This window comes from Lynx rufus, unplaced genomic scaffold (genome assembly GCF_022079265.1).
Source record: "Lynx rufus isolate CCGP_SWC_20201006 ecotype Redwood Valley unplaced genomic scaffold, mLynRuf1.p SCAF_6, whole genome shotgun sequence".
Taxonomy (NCBI): domain Eukaryota; kingdom Metazoa; phylum Chordata; class Mammalia; order Carnivora; family Felidae; genus Lynx; species Lynx rufus.
In genome coordinates, this window is record NW_025814878.1 from 15,557,720 (window position 1) to 15,574,378 (window position 16,659).

General features: G+C 37.3%; 1 protein-coding gene across 11 annotated transcripts in view; it reads right to left on the reverse strand.

Annotated features, from left to right (window-relative positions):
* UTRN (utrophin) overlaps positions 1 to 16,659 on the reverse strand; it is a 574,142-nt gene that overhangs the window by 95,444 nt on the left and 462,039 nt on the right. For all 11 annotated transcript variants that reach the window (XM_047102476.1, XM_047102480.1, XM_047102475.1 and 8 more), the window contains one exon: positions 3,020 to 3,288. In XM_047102476.1, coding sequence (XP_046958432.1) covers positions 3,020 to 3,288 — 269 coding nt within the window. The remainder of the gene's footprint in view (positions 1 to 3,019; positions 3,289 to 16,659) is intronic.

Sequence of the window (16,659 nt, forward strand, 5' to 3'; positions counted from 1 at the left end):
CTTCCTTGTTCACGCTGTCTCTGTCTCTCAAAAATAAACATTAAATTTTTTTAAAAGAAAAGCATAATTTAAAAAATGAAATGCTAGAAAGTGTCCTTAGGTTTCTATAACTTCAAATAATAAAAATAACAGCTTTTATGTTTTTGAACAGTCTTTTAGTTCAAAAGATGGGAAAATTTTTCAAAATTAGATTATAACTTCAAGACATTTTAAAAATCTTACAGCGCATCAAGGAGTTTTAATTTTTCCTCTGTAACAATACTGTTTTTCTCTTAAAAGCCACAGGTGAAAATATTAAAAGACCTTTGACCACCATGATCATTGGGTTTTGTTTTTGTGGTTTAGTGTTTTGTGGAAGTAAGGAACCTTTCTACTAAGGAAGTTTACCTTTCGCTTTTTAAAGAGCTTTCAAATTAAGGGCCTTGAAGTAAAGCAAGTTTTAAAATGGTTGCAGATCTGCTGTGTGTTCTAGTATTAAGAACCAATGTATCATGTTTGCTGCACTTTCCTGTAGGAGAATAAAAGTCTACGTGGTCTTCCTTGCTATCAAAACAGAAACATCTGCTCATATTAAAGGTGCTGCCAGCCTGATGGCAGATGTGGGGGGAAAAAAAGGCTTCTCCTGTTGTAAGGGGTATATTTGGCAAATAAGAATGATTAAGGATAATTTTAGGGCATTAAGGTTATTTGATTACCCCCAAAGATTTTGTTTTCCAGTTGCTTTGACACATCTAATAATATTTAGCAATAATCAGTACTTATTTTCACCTGCCAACAGCTTCAGGGGGATTTGGCGTATACTTTAGCGTACATGTAAAACATCCCAGATTTTGAATCCATTTTGTTTGGTTTAATGAGATGTGGGTTTTATTTTCTTTTTCCCTAATAAGATGTTAAAATATTTTAATCCACAGTTTATTCCTTTCTCTTAACTATTAACTGTATTTCTCCTGGCTTTCCACTTAAGCAGTGAATTGAACAAAAGAATCTAGGTGCAGAAGTGGGTAATTTCTTTAATCAAATGGGATTAACAACTCCCAAACTTTTAGGCCTTTAACAACTTTTAGGCCAGATACAACTTTTCATTTTTTCCTTCAACACTAGTCATCCTGAATTAAAACTTCATACTTTCAAATTCAAATGGGTAAATTCTTGTTCTAACCAAGAGGCATGTTTGTAGTCCAAAAAAATATGCTGTTTAGAAACTACTGACTTAAAGATTTCCAGCGTTAAAAAAAAAATCATTTACATGGCAAGAAGTGTGTGTGTCACTTCCAAAGAACCTATACTGAAAGGCTTTATTTTCGATTCATTATTTTAAACTCAGATTCATCCACAGAAATGGCTTTCAGGAGACCAGAGCTGTCAGAGGAAGCTGACTTAACTCACAGAGCTCTGCACATTTATGCATATCTATAATGAAAGGTGGGAGACACCAATGCTTCTTTAGTAGTGAAATTTTTTTAAGTTTCAAGTTCAATCTGTAACTTTCAAAGCACTGAATTCAAAGAGCTGATCAGAGTTGTGCTTAATTACATTAATATGAGTGAGGTTTCTACAGTGAAAGAGAAGAAAGAGCAAGAAAGAAATCATGGAAACTCTACCACTTACTAGCTGTGTGGGCTTAGGCAACATCTATAGTTCTGTAATTTTTTGAAGTTTATTTATTTATTTTGAGAGAGTGAGAAAGAGAACGAGTAGGAGCAGGGGAGGGGCAGAGAGAGAGGGAGAGAAAGAATCCCAGGCAGGCTCTGAGCTGTCAGTGAAGAGCCCAATATGGGGCTCAAACTCACGAACTGTGAGATCATGACCTGAGCCAAAATCAGAGTCGGACCCTTAACTGAGTCACCCAGGTGCCCCTACACTTCTGCCATTTATAAAATGGGCTTAACAACACCTATCTCATGGGGTTGGTATGTGGATTAAAAGAGGTATTGAGGTACACTGGTTGAGAACAGCTCCTGGCACACAGAAAGCCTCAATTAATGCTAGTCACTATTATCCTATGTCTACATGTACATATATTTACTTATATAATTAGCCTGCATACTCAGTTCATTTCCTAGACCCTTCACTTTCCTATTTAGCCACACGCATAAAACAAAGGGAAAGTGTTATTCAATGTCTGTGCACAAAAGATATGTATCTTTTGCAATAAAAATCACATTCACAATATTGATATTGTCATCTAACAGCTTCTGATGTTTCATGGGTGCATTCTCTGATTTGGTTCATGACTACCTACCATATAGTTTACTAGGCTACCATAAACCCTACTACTGTGTCTCTTATTGCTTAAATTTTATTAACTTTTTTTCTGGATATGTTCTAGAATATGGGAACCAAAGGGGTTCTAGACTACAGATCTATCATCCTTAATTTTGGGCAATTCCTGACCACAAACAAAATTTATAGCTAAACTAATCCTTCCATAATACACTCAGACAGTGAGATAAAGTTTTTACATAAGAGTCCTCAGTAAAACAGCATGTTTTTGATTAAGTCTCGAAATCCAGCTACCAATTTACAGGAACTACAGAGTAGAGAGGAACCTGCCCAGGGTCACCATGTGGATGCCACGCTGCAAAACCCAGGCTGCGAGAAATACTATAAAACAAACAATTCAGTTTCTTAAACAAATACATTGCAAAGGAAACAAAAAAAGGATAGAGGGGAGATCTAGGGATTAAAAGGGACTCTACAATATTTAAAAAAAAAATACATCGGTGTTTAGAGACACAGAGTTGGTTAAAAAATAAGTATAAAGAAGAATAAGAGTAAATTATTGTGAAAATCTCATTAATTATTATTTTGGTGGGGAGGGGGTTCCCATGGTGAGGGGCATATGGAAAACATCTGCTGTGTGACTGGGAAAGCTCTATATCCTGATTTTGGTGGAGTTGTAGTGGGACTGATTTCATAAACTCCCTTAAAACGGGTTTTATATGTGGCTCTCTTTGTATTATACTTAACAATAAAACATTCCTTCAAATCTTTTATCTGAGACAGGGATGCTGACCATGGTTTTTTCAATGTGATCCTGCAGTGAGTCGATGAGTAAGTCGCCCACGGGCTTCCAGCCATTCCGTACGGCCTCCACCTCCTTCATGTCAACGTCTAGGTCATCCATGGCGCCCTGCAGATCTCTGAGCTTCTCCAATGCCTTGTCTACTTGCTTTTGCCAATTGCTAGTGACAGCGTTTAGACTTTCCCACTTCTCTTTGACTTCAGAGGACTGTTTGCGCATGGCCTTGGCAATCTTTTGGGCCCTCTCCTCAGGAGTCAATTCTGTAATTGAAAAAAAAAAAAAGAAGAAGAAGAATATTTGGAAGCTTGATCAATAGCCAAGTGTGAACACCACCTTTTGAAGGGGTGCTGATAGGTGCATGGAGACACAGTTTACACAAGCCAGGGGAAGAAGAAGTTTCTCCACAGTCCTTCTACTGATTCCCTATTACTTCTCAAAGGAAGAAATAAGTTAGAGTAATGAGTGGTCCGGTAGTTTTGGTGACTTTTGAATTTTAATATATTTACAAACCTTGAAATGTAACAAAATAACTCAAAAAAAAAAATAAAACAATCTTTCTTTAGCATATATCTAGTTATATAAAATCCAAAGGTAGTATTTCATTTCACTGTCCTAAATAAAAATGGGAAGTATAATTAGGAGAGAAATAGCTTTAAGTTACGCAGAAAGACTCTGAGAAAATAAGATTAACTTATCATGTTCCTTAAAAAAAATAACTGAAGACAAATAATGTATCTTAGATACTGCATCGTCGCTGAATCTGTTTGACAGTCCATCTTTAATACAGGGCACTTTCTGTAGCCCAGACATGTAGCATGTCCACAAACATGTCAACAGGAAGACAGCAAAATTTCAAGGATCATCCCAAATATTTCAGATACAGCAAGAAAGCTTCCAGAATGTCTGAAATAAAGTCAAACCTTCAGACAGGAAAGGCCCTGCCATAGGACAGGGGCAGGAAGAAAGAGGAAGAGTCTAGAAGACAAGCAAAAGATACAGACAGAAACGAAAGTTAAGTTCAAAGCCAACTGTCAGAAACACAGAGATGAGAAAGCTGACAAGACAAGAGCAGACATCCTTAGATCAGGTTAGATGGATCTCCAGTTAAACACTCCTGGGCCTCAGTTCTCTCATCACTCAAGGGTGTCCCCTTTCTTTTCTTTTCCTTTTTGAAAAAATGTTTAATGTTTATTTATTTTTGATGGGGGGGCAGGGAGGGGGAGGAGACTGAATCTGAAGTAGCTCCAGGCTCTGAGCTGTCAGCACAGAGCCTGATGCAGGGCTTGAACTCGTGTACTGTGAGATCACGACCTGAGCCAAAGTCAGATGCTTAACTGACTGAGCCACTCAGGTGCTCCCTCCAGGTGTGTCCCCTTTTTTACCTCTCTGCTTGGAGGATTGTCCTGTTTGTCTACTAAAAACAGAGGCCAGTCAGAAACATACAATCAAGGAAATCAATACAAGGAAACTGTAGACAAATTTTAAGATAGAAATGCTTATTCTTCTTTGCAATAACATCTTATCTTTTGGTATCAGTTGCATTTGCAACTTTACTTCAAAATATTTCAAATTATTTGTAAATATAAATGGAAGTTCATGGAACTTCCTGGTGAGATGAAGTAAAGCAAGCTCTCACAAACACTAACTTTCATATGCAACATATATTTGTCCCTCTTTCTTTAGTATTATTTAAAAGTCAAGTGCAAGGGGATAGAACACATATTTTTATCTATTTAAATTTCCAGAAAATTCTCGACATCAATATTTAGACTTAAAAGCAGCTGTAATAAACGTCTGGGAACCAAATAGACCATGAAGAGTTCAGCAGCCACAGAACTCAGGGTTGTATTGCTGAAATGCTAGAAGCTATAGAGCGTCCTGAATAATCCCTCTGCAGCTGAATTGATTACAATGAGATTCTGTGTTATGATAGACAGATAGACTAAACCCACCATCAAGTGATAAATAAGGAAAACAAGTGAATCAAACACCCAGCTTCTAGGAATGCTTGAGCTGTGATACAGTCCAGTCCAACAATACTGGAGGAAAGATACACCATTAGACAAAGCTTATTTAAGTCCTTAAATAGAAAATGAGAAATACATAACACTTATATGTAATATATTTTGTTTATATAAACATAAAATGTTTTATGTTTATACTTTATATACTTATATATAAATAATATAAAATATGTAAAATAAATAAATGCTACTTACGTGAGATGGAAAAAAATCATTTTAATAGCCCCATGAGAAAGGGAGTGGTAATTTTTATGATGGGAACACCTGTGTTTGTCACTTGGGCTTTTTCAAAGATCTATTTTAGGCACTCGTGTTTTACTGGCTTTTGTAAAAGAAAAAGATACAGTACTAATTTCAGAACAGACAACTTAATTGTGATGATTTTTCCCTGAATAAAGTAAAAACTGTTTCTGAGTCAGTCACCGAGTAACCCGGTAGGGAGACACACAGCTTCTTTGTCCTGTGACAAAACACCCAACATGGCTGGGACATTTTTGTCTTCACTTAATGTAAAATCTTTTGATTGAGCAGTCCTTTTGTGGTATTTATTATATAATCTCTACTCAAGCAGCTACTCGGGAGAAAAGAAAAGCTCTATGTTCAATTCCCCATCTGTTTGCCAGAAAGGATACATATTAACTGATCACGAGTCAGAATAAAAGTGCCTCCTATTACAGTACTGATCTCCTTTGAATAACTACTTTAAACGAAAAACAGAGGGAGGAGGTACAAAACCAAACAAAAACCTTCCAGAACCTTTGTGAAACAGGTAATAAGCAGCAACATCTGAAATATTAAGTTATGACAATGTGGGGTAAGAGAATAGAAAAACAATTTAAAACAGCAAAAAAAGAGGCATAAAAGATGAAAATAATAAAGGGATAAAATTACATTTTAAACATCCTCTAGTTATTTGAAAATCAAAGGACAACGTTTCCTTCAAAATTTCTGAAGAGATTTTTTTGCCGTAAATTTTAAGACCCTCATGCAGGAGTAGAGAATTTTCTGGAACCAGTGGTTCAGAATTCAGGGGACATATGAGAACCCCCTCCGAGAGTTTATTTGCTTGCCTGTTTGTGTTTAAATACTGAGCCCAGGGGCCCTACCCCAAAATATTAAAAGATTCAGATTTAGTTGGTCAAGGGTGAAGGGCAGTGTGGATATATTTTAAAAGCTCCCCAGATGATTGTAATGGGTTGCCAGGACGAAGCACCGCCAGCTTCTTGGCTCACAAATTGATTTCTCTGGTCCCTGCTGCTGAAGCTGGAGTATTTCCACTCCGGTGAGTTGGTATGTCATATTCCCACGCAGCGCAAGGCCACTAAATACTGAAGGCCGAGAGCAAATGAAGCTCAAAGATAAGAGGGTAATCTAATTTGTATTTGAAAAGGCAGTAATAGAGGCTAATCGGAGAGACGGAGGAAACAGCAGGATAAAACCAAATAAATTTACTGACAATTTTCAGACCAGAAGCTCTTTTTCTGTCACTTTCCTATTCCCTGTAGAGTGTGTGTGTGTGTGTGTGTGTGTGTGTGTGCATGTACGTGTTTCTCTGTGGATTTCTTTGAGGGGCAGCACTGTTTCTCTGTTCTCTTCCCTTGACAGGCTTTCCCATCTAACTGACCAAATGTTGAGAGTGGAATTATACTTACTTCCTATATATTATATATTTATACATAATATATAATAGGTTATTATATCTATTATATATATAGATTTTTAACCTGTTCTAGGTTATCATATCTATTATAAATAGATCATTTATAAATAAATTATAAATATTGTAAATTTATATTAATAAATATAATTATTATATTAATTTCATGTAGAATTTATGTAATTTAAAATAGTGATTATTATGTCACAACAGATCTTTTAGGAAAAATTGATAACTATTTTTTAGGAAGAAGAAAGAAGAAAAAGAAAAGACAAGAGAAAGCAATGATCAATCTTCAATTTTTCTCTCTTGTCCAATTATCTTTATTCCTCAACTATGCAAATGAATTGGTGGCATTTATACCACACTACTTCTATAGCTTGGAGAGAAAGACTGCCCATGGTACCCTGCAATGCAGGTGGAAAACAAAGCTGGACCAAGGGCAGAGACTAGGATTTGGGACCAGCTCTGCCCCCCATCTTGCCCTTTGCTCCTAGGAGAGCTAAATAACCCTACTCATCTCACTTGTATTGAGTGGTAACCCTATTTTCTCATGCTGGGAAAATATTTTATACCAAGGGCTTTCAGAGGTCTAAAATTCAATTCTCTAAGAAAGCCAAAGCCACTATATCTCAAAGAAATCTTAATAGTAGAGGGGAAAACAATCTCCTTATGCGTGCTTGTACAAAAACATTTTGCATTAAAAAAAATTAAAGTATATGTTTTTCCTATGAAATAATATAGAACTCTATTAGAATCAGCCCAGTTGTTTTAAATAAAGACTTTCCATATTTATGGTATTTTCTTGCTCAATATGAAACTGACATTTATAATGTCCATTGGGATTTTTTTTAATGTTTATTTTTGAGAGAGAGAGAAACAGAACGTGAGAGGGGAGGGGCAGAGAGAGAGAGAGAGGAGACACAGAATCTGAAGCAGGATCTAGGCTCTCAGCTGTCAGCACAGAGCCCAAAGCGGGGCTCGAACCCACGAACCATGAGATCATGACCAGACCCGAAGTCAGATGCTAAATTGACTGAGCCACCAAGGTGCCCCTGCACTGTGACTTCTTATTTGTAGGTTCGAAAGCTTTATGTCATGCATGTTTTATTTCTTTCCATCTTGGTTTAGCAGCACTCAGTCTAGAGACCGGTAAGTCCTCAATATATAATTAGTGAACTGAGTTGGGCTCAATGGAACTTTTAGCTTTACTCCTTACTGAGCATACTCAACTTTATAACTTCAAGTGGAAATCTTTCTATTTATTTTTCTTTCCTCCTCCCCACACCCATATAAAGCGTTTACAAAAAGGTTTTTACTGTGAAAGAGAAGGATAAACTTCACAAAGTTATTTCAAGTATGGTAATTCCAAATATCTTACTTGTACATTTTGCTTTTTTTTGCATGTATCTACAATCTTGTTGTATTTCACCAAGTGATGAAAATATTAAGACCAGCAAATATAGAAAAGAAACCCTCCAGAGTAGCATTTTCACTTCTGGACTAGTCTAGTACAAGAAAAGATTAGGAGATCATACACCAATTCCAACACTAACAAGTTATGTAATCATAAATATATTCCTTATTTTTTTGAACTGGCACATGCCTGGCACACAGGAGGGCCTCAACAAAGGCTAATTTCTTTTATGATTCCTTTTATGATTTTATTACTAAGTCTGGGAGACGTAGACATCTCTAGGGATTTTTCACATAAACAAACCAAGAATTAGCCAATAAAAATTCACAGGAAAAAGCAAAGCATCCTCATATCTCTAGAGACCCGACTTGCTCTTACTCTCTCTTTACCTGCCCTCCATTTCTCTCTCTCTCCCCTTCATGATCAAAAGATGTTTCTGATTAAAATAATGGGAAATATATTCTCTCCTACATTTTCTGATTACATGATTAAGATTAACTTAATCTCTCTGATGATCAGTGTTTAAGAGGACTCCACCCTTTTCCTATTTTGTATGATGATAACAATCATTATGAACTAGATTACAAGTACATCATCAAGGGTCATCAGCTGATTACTGTAATATTTCTAATTATGTTCATTTAATACATTATAAGAGTGACAATAATAAGAGGTTACCCAGACTAGATTCACCTGTTCATGTGTAGCCTAAATCTTTCAGTAAGAACATGATAAAGATGATATGTACCCATCCATGCTGCCAAGGGACTTCTCAAATCCTTAAGGGGAAAAAAAGGACATTGAACAAGTATGTTTAGAGAAAAGCAAGATCTCCAAAGTAAAGAGCTGTGGGAAGTATCTTTCACAAACACCCATATGCAAGGTAGTAAGAGAGGGAAGGAAAATGGAGAGGAAATCAGAAATGCAGCATACTGTGGAGGGAGATAAATGGTACTTTTGATCAGAAGTTAATGGAGGTAGAACCAGAGTCTGGATACTTTTAAGTTTTACTCTTCCTGTAAAATGGGCCAAAGTAAATAAACCCAGCATTGAACTGAGGAAGAAGTAAGGACAGATCATTAAGAAAATTAACCTTGGGGCACCTGGGTGGCTCAGTCAGTTAAGCAACCAACTTCAACTCAGGTCACGATCTCACAGCTCCTGAGTTCGAGCCCCATGTCAGTCTCTGTAGTGACAGCTCAGAGCCTGGAGCCTGCTTAGGATTCTCTCTCTCTCTCTCTCTCTCTCTCTCTCTGCCCCTCCCCGGCTTGTGCTCTGTCTCTCCCTCTCTCAAAAATAAATAAACGTTCAAAAATTAAAAAAAAAAATAACCTCCAAGAAAAGAGCAGGAACATCAGAGACACCCTGGAACAGACCTGGCTAAGCAACCTGAGACTCAGCTTTCAATTTTCTGTAACTGAATATTCCCTGAATTTCCTCACACTGATGGCCGCTTTGTAATTTATACATGTCATTTGTGTGTGCTGAACAGCAGCAGACAGGTCACTGGGGGGAAGGGGTGGAACTGAGAAGAAGGGAAGCTGGGAATGTAAACTCCAGGAGGGGTTTTCTTCGCTGTTGTATCCTCAGTATCTAAAATACTTAGTCATTCTTGCAAAACAAGTTAGGCAAGTCTTATGTTTATGTACTGCCATAGTAAGTGAGGAGTTTAAATGAAGAGAAGACTTTATGTCTTTGCTAGCATTAAACTTTTTTTAAAAAAATGGCAAACCTTGGCACGTCTGGTGGCTCAGTTGGTTAAGCTTTTGACTCCTGATTTTGGCTCGGGTCATGATCTCACAGTTCATGGGATTGAGCCCTGCATCGGGCTCTGCGCTTGAGGAGTCTGCTTAGGATTCTCAATCTCTCTCTCTCTGACCCACCTGCACACACACACTCTCTCTCTCTCTCAAAATATATAGATAAACTTAAAAAAAATGGCAAACCCTCTAATTCACTTTTAAAGATTCCAGCTTTTGAGAGGAACAACAAAAATAGCAAAGTAAGTATACTACCCCATTAGAAGAGTTTAGTATCGGGGCGCCTGGGTGGCGCAGTCGGTTAAGCGTCCGACTTCAGCCAGGTCACGATCTCGCGGTCCGTGAGTTCGAGCCCCGCGTCGGGCTCTGGGCTGATGGCTCAGAGCCTGGAGCCTGTTTCCGATTCTGTGTCTCCCTCTCTCTCTGCCCCCCCCCATTCATGCTCTGTCTCTCTGTCCCAAAAATAAATAAACGTTGAAAAAAAAAATTAAAAAAAAAAGAGTTTAGTATCCTCCTATTCTTTATATTTAAGAGAATAACATCCCAGATGTTGATTATAAGAAAATACATACATGTAAAATACTGCCATCTTTTTTATGAGGCAAATGTAATTTACGGATGGTTGTGATAGTGATTAGAGAACCTAACAGATGGTGAACAATTAATTTAAAATGTTGTGCCCATCAAACTAACCTTTGTTATCATTGTTACCATATAATTCTTCATCAAGAATGTTGATTTGTTTATTTAAATTGGATTTCATTACTATGGTATTCATTATCATGCAAAAAAGTTTCTGAAATTTTTACCCAATCAGTAGGCTTATTCAGCCGACTCATATATTTTAGGAAAGCTGAAGACTAGATTGATTACATCCATCCATACATTATAGAACTTTAATTTGGGAAGGATCACATTGCTGCTCTGTAGTTAAGAACACTGGAAAAGAAAGGAACATTCTATTTTTCTGTGTTTTTTCATGCATTACTACATTACTAATCTAATTTGGACTTGAGAAGTTAATTAAATTATTGTCTTGGTCTATAAGCCTGAAAGCTATTATTTATCCTTCAATTTTTATATGAAAATTAAAAAGACAAAGTCTAATATTGCTTAACCACATTCTCTCTTGATGCTAGGAAATCAGTGAACTGGTATGTCATTCTATTAAGCAGCCTGGTATTTTAGTAAAGAAAAAGCAACAGTAAAGGGAAAAGTAAAGACTTACAGACATATTTCCTATTGTATGAAATTGTATGAAATTGCTTTAAAGTAGAATATAGAAAATTATTTCTACTAAAGTGCTGGAAGCACCTCTGATTACAAGGGTAATGAGAGTATACTATGGTGGTTAATTGCACCAAGCCTAGCGACAAGCCCCACATGTCACTTCAATGCTGTCACGAGTGACAGTGTGCTTCCAAAACTCTCCGAGTCTCCATTTGCTCATCTGTCAAATGGGTGGTGACAGTACTCACACCTCAATGAGTTGTTCTGAGGATTAAAGGAAACAAGACATGTGAGGTGCTTGGCAGCGTGATCAATGTTGCCTTGTGAACATCTATGTTTACTAACATTTCTCTCCCTCCCTTCTTGGGCACTGGTCGTTCTTCCATCTAACATTATATTTATAGCAGGGGTGTGCCAATCCCAGAAGACCCAAAGCTCCACCTAACTCAAGCTGAGTCCGTCAGAACCCTCTCGTGTAATGCGCTGGATCTAAAGAAGGGCTGCCCCTCCTTGGGGCCAGGTCATGAGGTACATGGTTATAGGAAAGCTAAGAAAATCAAAACTGGTAGAGAGAGAAAGAAAGGGTGACATAGAGAAAAGGCTTCTGCGTGGCACTCCAGTCCCTGTTGCCAGCTGTGCCAGTTACCATACTGGGCTACTGGGGCTAATACATTCCCCCATGTGCCTACGCTTATGGAAGTTGGGTGTTTGCCATTTACAATAACTAAGATTCTAATCAATAAAGCTGTTATTAGGAAAACAAAAATGCCCTGGGAAAAAAACACCCATTAGTTTTACTAGCCTAATTACTTAGGTTATAATGTGTAATTTGGTCTCATTTTATGAGATGCAAGGAAATAATTACTGCCATCTTTTTAATGTAAACTTAAGTTATACTAGGAATCCATGTAAAAGTAACTTGTACTAAGCTATATGATAATTTCACTTTCACTCATTTAACAATCAGGAAATTTTATTTGCACGTTTGCTAATATTGGCATAAAATGGACTGACATAGTAGACTGAAAATGTCATTTATTGCTTCTTTGTTACATCATATGTAAGATTTCACAGAGGAGAAAAATATTCCTAATAATGGGCTTTCTAAAATATTATGAAACAGTTAATAATTAAAATAAAACAGTATGCCCAGAATTAAAACCTTAACTCCTAGTAAATATAAACAGCTGTTGAAGACCAAAGATGAAAAATATTAATCCATACATACTTTTTTATCTGAAAAAAATGATTCACCATTAACAAGTACAAGCATACATAATTATATAAAGTACACACACATGCATGCACACACACACACACACACACACACACATATAAAGTACAGAAAAAGTACAATTAACTAATAGTTGTCTTTTTCCTAGGACTGTCATTTAAATGAAACAAAATCAACTGATCAAGTATACCACGCTGAAAAAGAAATAATGTTCAGACAGCCTGGAAGAAAATAATAGTTGTAGCAATAGTAATGCCTTCACTGGAATAATTTTTAAAGAAGACTCATGGGGAAATTGATGAATAAAAATAATGCAATATTTTTTCTCTTCAACATGAAAAGCTGAGAAGAGGAAAAGAGCTTTTCTATACCCACTCATACAATAAACGGTACAACTGTCTAAACACTTTTAGAGCTGAACTGTCCTATAAAAGTTTTACTTAGCGATTGATACCTAACCTCAAATCATATAATATGTATGCATGTGTGTGCATGTGCACCGACATCTCTATGCAGCATGGGGAGAGGGACGTTGATGTGAAAGCTCTCACTCCCCTGTGCAAATGTGACCTTTATCCTGAACTATAGGTGACAAATAGGTGACAAGGCATGTGCATTCCCTGATTATCTCAAGAGGTCTGGGGACTGACGTGGGCTAAGGCTGACTGTGGCTGAGTCTGGTTTCCAAAGGAATTGAAAGCTGGAACTGAGAACAGCAAGGGGTAAGGAGAGGCTGGGAGAATAAGGCAGAAGCCAAAAAACAGCTGTGCAGGGTGAAGAAGCTCTAGACACTGAAAGTGGAGAAGGAGCCAGGTCTGTGGCCAATGAGCAGAGAGAGAGAGGAGATAAAAATGAAGAGATGTGGTCAAAGCCAGCCAAAACACTCACTGCCGGTTAAGAAGGGTCGCAACATAGAAGCTCATGCTGTGTTCCTGATCTACCCTACATTAGCTGGTGACCTTGTTCAGCATCACAGTATTTTCTTGGCCTTTGTGTTTTTACTGAGAAAGAAAAGAAAAGAAAAGAAAAGAAAAGAAAAGAAAAGAAAAGAAAAGAAAAGAAAAGAAAAGAAAAGAAAAGAAAAGAAAAGAAAAGAAAAGAAAAGAAAAGAAAAGAAAAGAAGGGAGAGGGAGGGAGGGAGGAAGGAAGGAGGGAAGGAAGGAAAGAAGAAAGAAAGAAAGAAAGAAAGAAAGAAAGAAAGAAAGAAAGAAAGAAAAAGAAAGAAAGAAAAAGAAAGAAAGAAAGAAAGAAAAAGAAAAGGCATGCTGCTCTATCTGCCTGACTTATTGGGATAGTTAGGAGAATACAAAAGTGGTTTAGAAGTACAAAGAACAATACAAAGGACAACAAGACATTTACTGTCTTATTCTACCTTTTAACAGATATAAACCAGGTGACTAAAATCAAATGAAAAACAATTAGATTGTGTTAAAAGGAAAATTACTGTATTGACACGATACAGATGAAATCAAATTAAACAGTTCCATATTGTTCAAACCAGACAAAGGGATACTGACAACGTTGTGAACTTTGTAAAATTTCTTTAATTATTCAGATGATTCTAGTTCAATTAAAATTATATTTACCTAATAACCATGTATAAGGGGAATGAGTTATTCTGGGCAGTCAGTGTTCCAGACAGCTACACTTTACCTCTTCAGCTCTGTATTTTTACGGTTGCCATTTTAAAAGGAAATAAACTAAAACAGAGCATAAATTCCTATGCCTTCTCTTAACTGATTTACATTCTGTCTTCAAAAATAAATAGACCATAATTCATAGCTTCAGTTTTTCTTTTATTGTAAAAAGTCCCAAAGACTACTCTGTTTTGCATTAGTTTAGAAGTGTCATATATCCTTTTTATAATTTCTTTCTCCTCATTGCTGTCACTGCCGGCAATCATTGCTCACGGTCACCCTTTTCCGTGTCCTGTCCTTTCCATTTGCCACATGCCCATGATTCACTGGGAAACAAGTGAAACTAGTTACAACAGCGTCTAAAGTAAGAGCTAATACCTCTGAGAGAGCAGCTTTTCCATGAGTAAAACTACGGATCTTCACTGCATTTGCTATATAATATCTATCTTGGTTGCTCAGATAATTTTGCATAGTCAGATTCTCAGTAAGTGAGAAAGGTCACTAAGTACGGGGAGGGCTGAGCTCCGCACACAGATACCGGTAACACAGTCAGAGAGATCCCGGAGAGACCCTCCAGGGAGGCATGGAAGAGAGCTGGGAGAGAAAAGGACCCCGAAAGACACTGAGCCTTCACTGGCTGGGAGAGGATGAGCAGGGGCTGAGTGGGCAAACAAGGAAGGAGTGAGAATTCAGGTAAGACAGACCCACACACAGAAAACACACACATACACACACACACACACAAAACAAAAACAGGACACTAAGCCACAGGATAAAGACAAGGAAAACCATTGCCTGCAGAACATCACTAGTAGTTTGGTGGCAAATGGACATCAGTTTGGGGGCAGAGAGAGAGATAAGACGCTGCCACACGGGAAAACAGGCCAAATCCCTGTCCAGCCTTGTGGGCCCAGTGAAGGAGCTCAGATGTTATCACAGGCGCTACTGGTGGTTTTTAAACCAGGGAAGCAAATGCCAGTTCTGAGTTTCAGATATATCACTGTAGTGTCTACGTTGATGCAGAGATAACAATTAAGAAAGAACTAACAAGAGAGGCCCCTGGGTGGCTCAGGCGGTTGGGCACATGACTTTGGCTCAGGTCATGATCTCACAGTTCATGAGTTCAAACCCCGCGTCAGGCTCTCTGCAGAGCCCAGCTGGGACTCTCTGCCCTTGTCTCTCTCTGCCCCTCCCCCACATGCACAAGCACTGTCTCTTCCCTCTCTCTCTAAAAAATAAATAAATGTTTAAAAACAAAAAAGAAGTAACAATAGTCCTAACAAAAAATGGCAAGGGCTTAAGGTAAGGCAGTAACATTAACAGTGATCTTTAAATATTTTAAATATACATCCTTGAAAGATGATGAAGAGAGTAGATCTTAAAAGTTCTCATCACAAGGGAATACAATTTGTAACTGTGTGTGGTGATGGATATTAGCTAGACTTATTGTGGTGACTGTTTCACAATATACACATACATCTAATCATTATGTTGTACACCTTAAACTCACAGAATGTTATATGTCACTTATATCCCAAAAAAAACTGGGGAAAGAATGGAAATATCTAGCAGAGCATACCTGATGAGACTCTTTATCAGCAACTTATCATTTAGTTGAAATAATTACTTTGCTTCTTTTTAATAGCATTTATCAATTAATAGGACAGAAGCCTGAGAACAACTCATACCTGTGATACACAGCACTCAAGTAAAACACCACGGGTTACCACACACACACACACACACACACACACACACACACCACTGTAAGATAATTGACAATGGAAAAAAAAAGAAAAAAAAAGAACTGGAAGAAGAAAAGGCATTTAGAAAAGAAAAATCATGCAGAGAAGTATTTTCTGAACTAGTTACTGAAAAGTAAAGAAATGGGTCCATTTTGGAGTGTCCCAATGGCACGGTACACACAGCATATTAAATAGAATAAAAAATCTTTCTATCTTCCCTGCTCTACCCCTCCAACAGGGAGTACTTCAGGTAGCATCACACAAGACAACTAATGTTCAAATGCTATTTCTGATAGCAGCTCTATCTAATTCATGGTGAACAACAGAAGTATAAAAGCTATTTTGGATAATTTTCTTTCATTTACTTTTACCAGCAGGTAACATCAGCTAGCACTGCAGAAAACAATAATGGGAAAGAAAGTATAAAAGTTGCTAATCATAAAAAACCAAATCACAAGAAAATCATAGTTAAATTGATGACTCTTTCTCTTGCCCCCAGTATAGTATTGGAAATGGGGCTTGGCAACATCCCAAATGTATCAGCAAAATAAGAACTCAAAAAAGCAATATTATCTTATCCTTTAGACTAACTAAGCACTGAGAAGGAAAATTTATAGTAAAGTGAAGCTTTAGTGATATGATAACATTTTTTTATTGCTATGAAGCAGTTTATTACAAAAACATTTCCTCTATTCTCTGGAAAGTGCTAGGGAAGCAAGGACGAGAAAAGCAGGTTTAAGGTGGACTTTAAATTGGAAAAGGTGAGACAAGTGAACTTATTTTTTCTTCCAAGCTTAACAACAATTGTTAATAGTGCCTTTTTTCTTGTTGTGTTAAGTTGAAATGTTCTGTCCGACTTTCCAGGTCCTCTGTAATCTGCACCAGACAACACGGACAAGCTCCCCACTCCTACCAGCTGCCCAGGCA